The sequence below is a fragment of the Cottoperca gobio genome, chromosome 4 (genome assembly GCF_900634415.1).
Source record: "Cottoperca gobio chromosome 4, fCotGob3.1, whole genome shotgun sequence".
NCBI classification, from domain to species: Eukaryota; Metazoa; Chordata; class Actinopteri; order Perciformes; family Bovichtidae; genus Cottoperca; species Cottoperca gobio.
The window spans coordinates 21,119,355-21,127,653 of NC_041358.1; the positions used below are offsets into that span (position 1 = coordinate 21,119,355).

The 8,299-nt window shown below is 40.6% G+C and overlaps 2 protein-coding genes across 6 annotated transcripts in view; one reads left to right on the forward strand and one right to left on the reverse strand.

The window, feature by feature from the left end:
- Nucleotides 1-2,692, reverse strand: part of usp24 (ubiquitin specific peptidase 24) — a 34,906-nt gene extending 32,214 nt beyond the window's left edge. For all 5 annotated transcript variants that reach the window (XM_029428954.1, XM_029428953.1, XM_029428951.1 and 2 more), the window contains exon 1: nt 2,281-2,692. In XM_029428954.1, the coding sequence (XP_029284814.1) occupies nt 2,281-2,559 (279 nt within the window). In that variant the 5' untranslated portion in view covers nt 2,560-2,692. The remainder of the gene's footprint in view (nt 1-2,280) is intronic.
- Nucleotides 2,693-3,817: 1,125 nt separating this feature from the next.
- Nucleotides 3,818-6,988, forward strand: bloc1s2 (biogenesis of lysosomal organelles complex-1, subunit 2). The gene is made up of 5 exons (XM_029428955.1): nt 3,818-4,063; nt 4,303-4,419; nt 5,233-5,352; nt 5,491-5,595; nt 6,129-6,988. The coding sequence occupies exons 1-5, from the start codon at nt 3,826-3,828 to the stop codon at nt 6,158-6,160; spliced, it is 612 nt and encodes a 203-aa protein (XP_029284815.1). The 5' UTR covers nt 3,818-3,825; the 3' UTR covers nt 6,161-6,988.
- The last annotated feature ends 1,311 nt before the right edge of the window (nt 6,989-8,299 follow it).

Sequence of the window (8,299 nt, forward strand, 5' to 3'; positions counted from 1 at the left end):
TCAAGTCTTACCATCTTTGAATACATCTTCACATATTAGCATTAATAATGGTCAATGAGCTCAGTGCATACTGATACATAAAAAAGTGATGGACTTAGCATTAAAGAAGAGGAGAACAGGAGAGAGGGAAGGGGGAGGAGAACACAACAGAGATGCATCATATTGCATCTCTTCCATTTCTAGGAAGATCAGAAATGACAGATGGATGGATGAGAGGAAGGAAGGAGAGCGAGAGATTAACCAGTTTTGAAAAAGGTTCAAAAGTAACCAAGAGGAGACATTTCATTGCCGATAGGATTTCCAAATCAGAACTCACCAACAATTTAACTTGAGTATAAAACGGATTCCTTTGATTTAAATAAGAATCACAGCAGAGAGAACAAAAGACACTTCCTCTCACACATAATCATCAAACAGGAGAACAAACATGCATACAAACATGTGAATGAACTGCAAAGCTCTCGCTGTTTCCTGACCTATAACCTTTAGGGGAAATGTTCAGGTCTCAAAAGGCACAGAATACATGTGTTTGATTGCGCAGGACGATGAGGTAACTCAGTGCTACTCTGTTACTATGCACCCTGCAACCCTCCTGGGACCTCCTGCAAAACTGCAAAGTGTTTGTGTGTGTGGGGAGACTGCAGGGCTATATTTAGGAGCATTGGGTTATAGACCTATGACATGTCTCTTAGGCACAAATACAGAGGAAGTGAAGAAAGGAAAATAGAGCACTTTCATCCTTTTATCTAATTCCATACACTATATGCTTCACAATTTATTATGACACGTGGGAGTGACACTTAATGTCTCCATCTCATGCCAAATACGAATTATATAAATGTTTCAATAATAAACATGAGTGCCATCAAATTACTTTTTTGGCATGTGGACGTACAGGAAAAATCTTTTTGGCAGCTTTTAGAGACTTAATGAACTCAAGAGAGTGAGTCACTTTGGGCTGAATTAGTTTGTAGCAAAACCATTATTGGAATATTTACAAATGTAGGCTCATTATCTACAGTAACCCTGAAAGTGTGTGCCATTATCGGCATACTGTAAATGCCAACTGGTTTTTACACTATACTTACTATAACGGCCTGTATCAAAGTGTGACAGCAGTGAGAGAGTTGGAGGAGAAAGAAAGGTATTGGGTCAGAGTAATTTAACTGTACCTATTCTGCTAACCCATAATCACTGCAGCTCAAACAGCGATTAAAAAATGGACACAACAAGTGGTTGGAAAGTCTGAATCAATAACTCCAGCTGAAATGATTTATGACTTCCTAAGAACGTGTTGCTCTCTATTGACAGCACCTGCAGCATTTTAGGAGATTTAAGAGGGCAACAGGCTTGAGGTCAAGATTTTGAAGGTAAACATCCTCGAGTTCCTTAAGGTGCCAGTCAGAGCAATCCTCTCACATCATGTGTAGACAGGCCAAATGCAGTTTACCGTTACAACACTACATTAACACAGCAAACCCGGACGACATGATGCGACCTGCAGGTAAATCACTGGCAGACCTCAAAGGCTGGCCTGCAAGCATCATATGCAACGGTCCTCACACAGACTCTTAACAAGTAATCAATCAGTGACACAAGAAACTGACATGTTATCAGATGAGAATGTAGACAGAAGAATTATCAAAATGGCCACGGATGCCAAACACGTTGCGAAACCGCTTTTAAGTCCGGTTCGAGTGGATTGCAATCTCGGTAGCAGCTGAGCACGGTTGGTGCTGTCAGCCAATCTGAAAGCTAACGTTGGCTAACCTATGCAAAGCACACTAACTAGATCCAGCCTTACTGTACGCAGGCTAACTGATAAGACTGATTTTCCACTACCAGAGTACTGCTAGTTAAAATCTGTGACTACAATCCTCCAGAGTGATGCCTCTGTGCTGCTGCACTTGGTCCAGTTACTGGCGCGTTCAACTCCCAACTAACGTTAGCTAGCCCGCTACTAGCTAGCTGGGTTAGCTTGTAAGTTTAGAATAACGATAGCGATTTAGGTTACGTCCATCATGTAAGTAGCAAGGCTTTATGTTAACAGACAATTCTCCAGTCACTGTGAGCCAGTGACATGCCCTGTCCCGTAGGACTGGAGAGTATTTCTCCTCCTGCTCTGACAGCTCACGTTGGGCTCGGTGCATATAGCATTGGAGCTGCTAAGTTTAGCTAGTTAAATGGGCGAGCCCACTATTTCCCAGTAAGTTGCAATTAGCCATGTTCTCATTCCTCGTTCATTCAGTTGATGCTTTGTGAAACGCTAGTTGCTCTTACCTCGCTATCCACTACATCGTGGTATGCGGGCGGGGGATCAAACCCTCCCGTCCCAGTCCGCCCGCTGTTTTCCCCGTCTCCAGTCGAGCCCACGCCGGGGGCAGGCCCGCTCTCCATCGGCTCATATCCATACCCGAGTCCGGGGCTTTCGTTTGTCAGGAGCGCCACTGCCTCGTTGATGTCGTTCTTTGCCAGCCGAAGCGCTTTCCGTATCACGTCTGGGTCTGGGAAACCCATGCAGAGGAGCGTGGTTATGTGCTGCTCCTCTTCGGTCTCCATTTTTGGGGTGTCTCCGTCTCTCAGACTAATAGTAACGGGGTGTTCGGCACAGCCCTGTAGCTGTGCACGCCGCCATGTTTACAGTCCACTGATGCTAGCCTGTCACGATCTGGCTTCCCCCACAACAGCGCCGCCGACACAGGTGTTATGCCCAGTTCTGCATGCCAAGAACTGCATGCTTCTCGCGGGAGCGCGCACAGCGAACAGTCCTACACATTGTAATTATTCTATGGTATCTAAGGTTTATTTTTATTGTCTTGACTATCAATGCTGTATGGAAGCCAATTATTGTTCTTCTTCAGGTAAAGAAAGAAAATTAAATGTAGGCATATATATATAAAAAGAAAAATGTAGAACAGTAAAACTTTTAATCTATTTTTCTCTGGTAGAAATTGGCTTTCCGTAATGATTATTATAAAATGCATCTGAGAAATGTATCTCCTATTATTTCAGTGTCAATTCACACTGTCAAGACAATTTTGCCTAAAATGTATAGCTGGTAAAATGTCATGAGAGGTGGTTTGGCAGAGCCAATTATTCTGCTAAGTAAATAATTTCCTGTTATTTCAGATGAGGTGAGGATCACACTGATTTGAATGGGGGAAACAGTGCAAATATTGGTTATGGTATTTAGTTTAAAATCGAAATATACTTACAAAAACAGTGAGCTTTGAGAAAGTTAAGTTTATTATAATTTATTCGTATCATAATTTTAAATGGTTTACTTATAGTTATTGGGGAACAAAACATAAGCATTAGTATGGGCAGAAGAGTGACCTTGTAGTTGTACAATACTTTATATTACTTTATTATATATTTTATTTATGTTCATATGATAGCCTTATGTTTAATGTTGGAGGGAGAGCCAAGATTGTCATTGCCAATGACGGCTTCTCTGTTGTGCATATGATAATTAAGAACTTGAAACATGAAAATTAAATTTAAAAGGCTTTTAAAAAGTACTTTGGAATAGCAATTTATTTATTTTCAAATTCAATTATCTTTTTATTTGTTTGTTTTAGACTTGCATAAATGCGCTTGCATTATTCTGATGACACAGTACAGCCTTCATACATATAGATGAATATGCCAAGCCCTTTTCCTTGGACAAATTACACTGGGTAATTATTAATCATTCAAAGGCTGGTTATACCAGGGACATTGTTACCAGTAACATTTGTAAAAAGTAGTATTAAATATTAACTACGGATGCCTAACATTCCAATCTCAAACAACATCAGGGCGTGGCAATGCGCGCGAGTAGGGATGGTGGTTGTGGCGGCGGCCGGACGTCACGTGAGCCTCAGCTCATGTGACAAAAGTCCAAACAGGAACAAAATGGCTGCAACTGGCGACGACGCCGCAGCAATGGACAGCATCTCCAGGGCTCCAGCGGCTCAGCTAGCGGCGCTGAACGCGGCTGCAAGCTCCAGCAGTCACGCAGAAGGCCCGGACGAAGTGGCGGAAATCCCGGCAGTTGCTCCCAAAAAGCCCAGCACAAACAGTGAGCAATGTTTTCTTGCAGCTTCCGTAGCTTGCTAATGCTAACGTAACAGCAATCAAATCATTTCGCTTTTGAGGTTGGTTTACATGGTATACCATCATTGTCAATCTCCTTACTTTTGTATTTTTCTCCTGTATTTGGCTTCATTTTTTTTTCTATTGTGGACACACGTATTGTTTGAATTGGATTGGCATGCTGTGTTGTATTGTATTTACCCTGCTCCTAATGCTTGTGTTCAGGTGATGGTGGTGTTGAGACAGCAGAGGAGGCTGTGGAGCCTGCAGAGCCTGATATCGATGAATTGTGCACTGATATGTTTGAAAAGATGGCCATCTTCCTGCAAGGAGAACTAACTGGTATTTTAACACATTGCACACTTACTCAACAGGATAAAACACAGGAAAATATATTTTTAGCCAGAGCAGTGATTTACTGATAAGATGTATTTGATTGTCGCCACAGGGGATATTTGACAGTGCAGTGATACACCAAAGACAGATACAAGTCAAATATTGCACATGCATTGTGAGATAAAAGACATACATTTTTAAAATCTTAAAAAAACATACTTTAGAGAAAAAGTATTTCCTATGAACAACATAAGCAAAGATGAACCAGTTTTCTTTTTGAGAAGTGTTATAATATGTGGGAGGAAAGAAAGCTTGAAGCGGTTATTTTTACATGTACTGGCTACAATGATCAAGGTTCCCATTGGTGCTGAATATCTTGGATTTGTAATAAAGTGCTTTAAAACTGCTTGAAATTTAGATTGTATAGGATGCCAAGTCTACTTACAAGCAGGTGACACATTTTGAAACCTGAAACGTTGTTGTTTCCCTCAAATGTGTCATCCTTCTATTGAACGCTATCACAAAAAATAATTTTGGTTGTTTTATAGCACAATAACATCTAATTTAATGTGATTTTAAGAAGTGCAATAACCAGTATATACTGTCTATACATATGCAATTTATCACCGCTCTAAGGTGTGGGAAAAGCTTGAAAATACACCTTGAAATAGTTTAAGTGCTTAAATTGACTTTGGAAAAGTGTTAGGAACCATGTATGATGCACTCCTCTTATTTCTCACTTTAATATTTACTCTGTTTTCTTGGCTCTCTGCCTCTCTGCCTCTCGCTTCCTCTCTGCCTACGTCATTACCTCTTCAGGAACTTGTGAGGATTACCGTCTGTTGGAGAGCATGAACAAGCTTACCAGTCTGAAGTACATGGAAATGAAGGACATTAGCATCAACATCAGCCGTAACCTGCAGGATCTCAACAACAAATGTGAGTGAGATACATTTCATGTGGTCAAAAACTCTGACAAATTGTGTCATTTCTATTCCTGGGTTTTTTTTTTCTAGTTAATTTATTATTTCTACTACTACAGCTTGAACATCTGGCTGGTATGTGTGTTTGCTTTAGATGCTAGCTTGCAGCCCTACCTGGACCAGATCAATCAGATTGAGGAGCAAGTGTCTTCACTTGAACAGGCTGCTTACAAACTGGATGCGTACTCCAAGAAACTAGGTAAGACTTAAATGTAGAGTGCAGAAGTGTGCATGTATATATGTTTAGTCCAAGAATATATTGAGTGAGACTGATTTCTATTGAAATTCACCAATAAATGTTATGCGTTAATACCTGCCAGATAAGTCCCACTCTTACTGACTTGGTCAAATCAACAGTGTTTGCTTCCTTTACTTCACTGTGTTTGGTGACTACCTTGTTTTTCTTTGTCAATGAGAGCACACTCTCTGCATGACAGCAGAAACATAATATCCTCTCTATATTTGCTGGCTATCTTGTCTGGTATGTTTAGCACAGACCAATAATAGTACAGCCACCTATTGGCTCATATTGCCAAGCATTATGAAGTCCACCAGCAGATGGTGCTCCAACACCACGGACAATTCCTCCCCTAAACATTTCTACATTACAGCTTACAAACGCAGCTAAACATGAGCAGATTGTGTTGCATTTGGACTTGAGCCAATAGCTACATAGTGATTACGACCCTGTCTTTTTTTATTTATTTATTTATTTTTTATTTATCTTTTCAGAGGCCAGATTCAAAAAACTGGAGAAGAGATGAGGAGAAGGAAGGGGAAGACTTGAGTTATGGTGCCTTCTCACCTTATTGAACCCTGCCTCGCCTTCTTCTCTCCCTGCCAGTGGAGCCAGGAGCTGCGGGGAGGATGTGAACTGAGACTGAAACAACTAACAGTCAGAGCCACTTTGACACTTAGAAAAGACCCAAGAGGATGCAGCTGAAAGGCACATGAATTAATACTGCAGTGCTTGGCTTAGATTTAACTCTAGTATCACTGATTTTGGTAGCAGTTGTGCAGCCAAGATGAACAAGAGTGTGTGTGTGTGTGTGGTGTGTGCCCACATTCTTTCACAGATACACTTTATGGTGAATAAATCTGCCTAATTACGAGCATATCTCAATTGAGTGGTAGAATCAGAATACACTCATTTACCACTAAACAAAGTAACAGCAGATTGGAAGAGACTTTATATACCAACCCTTATGTTACATGTAGATGTATATACATGATGAAGCATGCTCATAGATGTGTTTTTAATAAAGTGCCGGCCTTCTTATTCGGATCATTTCAGGCAACTGTCCTCTTGACAGATGGGTTACAATGAAAATGTGACCTGTACATTGTTTGTTGTTACACATGTATTTGTGTGTGAATACTACCACAAACTGATTAACTTATAGAGAGTCTGCTACGAAAAAGGTTTAGAGACACGCTGGAAATCAAACTGTCCCTGTGAGGTGAGTTGAAAGTTTACAGTTTAAAATGAAAGATATATGGATGAGTTATTGTATTATGTCTATCTGAAGATTTTTCACACTTAAAAACTGGAGTTTTTTTTTTTTTTTAAATAAACCATGATGTGCATAATATTGATGCCTGTTTCCTGAACATGAACCACCTACTGACAGCAGATGGCAGACCTGCACCATGATGGAGACTTTTAATTGGAGCAATGTATCAAATATTGAGCAGCTCTGGAAAAACTGAGCCACTGCTGAAGGAGGTTTGAGTTTCAACCTTATCAGAAGAAAAACTATGGAAAGAGTGAGACAAACGGATGGAAATAAAATGCATCTACTTGACAGATTAAAGGAAAGGGTGACTAAAGGTGTGTGTGTGTGTGAGATGCCCTCTGCCTCCTTTGTTTCCGCCTTTTTATATTAGCTGTCCCAGAGCTCTTTCTGCCATAGGCAACATATTGTCTAAACTGATAGGACCTCCCTCCTATGAGCGTAGGTTTGTGTATGTGGAGTCATGCATGTGTGTATATATTTGTGCAAGACCTAATCTAAAACAGGTCTCTGTCATTAGTCTAGTTGAGGCCCCGGCACAGAGGGAGCTCATTATTCATACTGTAACCTTATTTACTGTTGCACTGTGATCCTTCCATCTCTCCCTTTTCGCTGCCTTTTTCCAGGGCCCTGGGGCATACGCTCAGCTCCCTCCCAGAGGCCCTCAAAACAGCCCCATTAAATGATTTTGAGGTTGTTTTCTGAAAGCTAGATGCGAGTGCCAGGAGACAGTTAAGCATGGAAGAGAAGGTAACAGTAATCATAGGTGAACCTTTTTTTTTTTTATATAATACTCAGATTGGGAAGGACCGTGAAACTAGACCATACTGAAGCAATATAGGTTGGGTGTGGAAACGTATTATATTGTATACAAAATGTGTATTAGTAGTTTTCAGACCAGGTGGATGTAAAGGCAGGCCGATACTCTAGGTTTAACTTAACTGATGCCAAGAAGAACTGGCATCATCAGGTCGTCGTCACATTTTTTACACCCCCACCATCTACTCCCTCTATCTTAAGTTATTCATATTTTGAAAAAGAAAACTCCCGTTATTTTAGGGTGTTGCCTGCAGAGAAACAAAAGAAATAAACGTCCAAAAAGAGGTAGCCACTCGGGTTGATGCAGTCATTTATTCAGGTACGATCATCATTGCAACAGTGTTTTATCTATTTACATATATTTCCAGTTGAGACCTAATCTCTGTGTGTGTGTGTGTGTGTGTGTGTGTGTGTGTGTGTGTGTGTGGAGACTTAACGCAGAAGCATCACCCAGCAGACCCCCGCATGTTGACAATAAGTGTAGATTATTACAGATATGTAATACTTTCATAATATCGATAACTGAAAATGTCTTCCACTAATTGTGATTATCTGCGTGTGTGTCTGTCT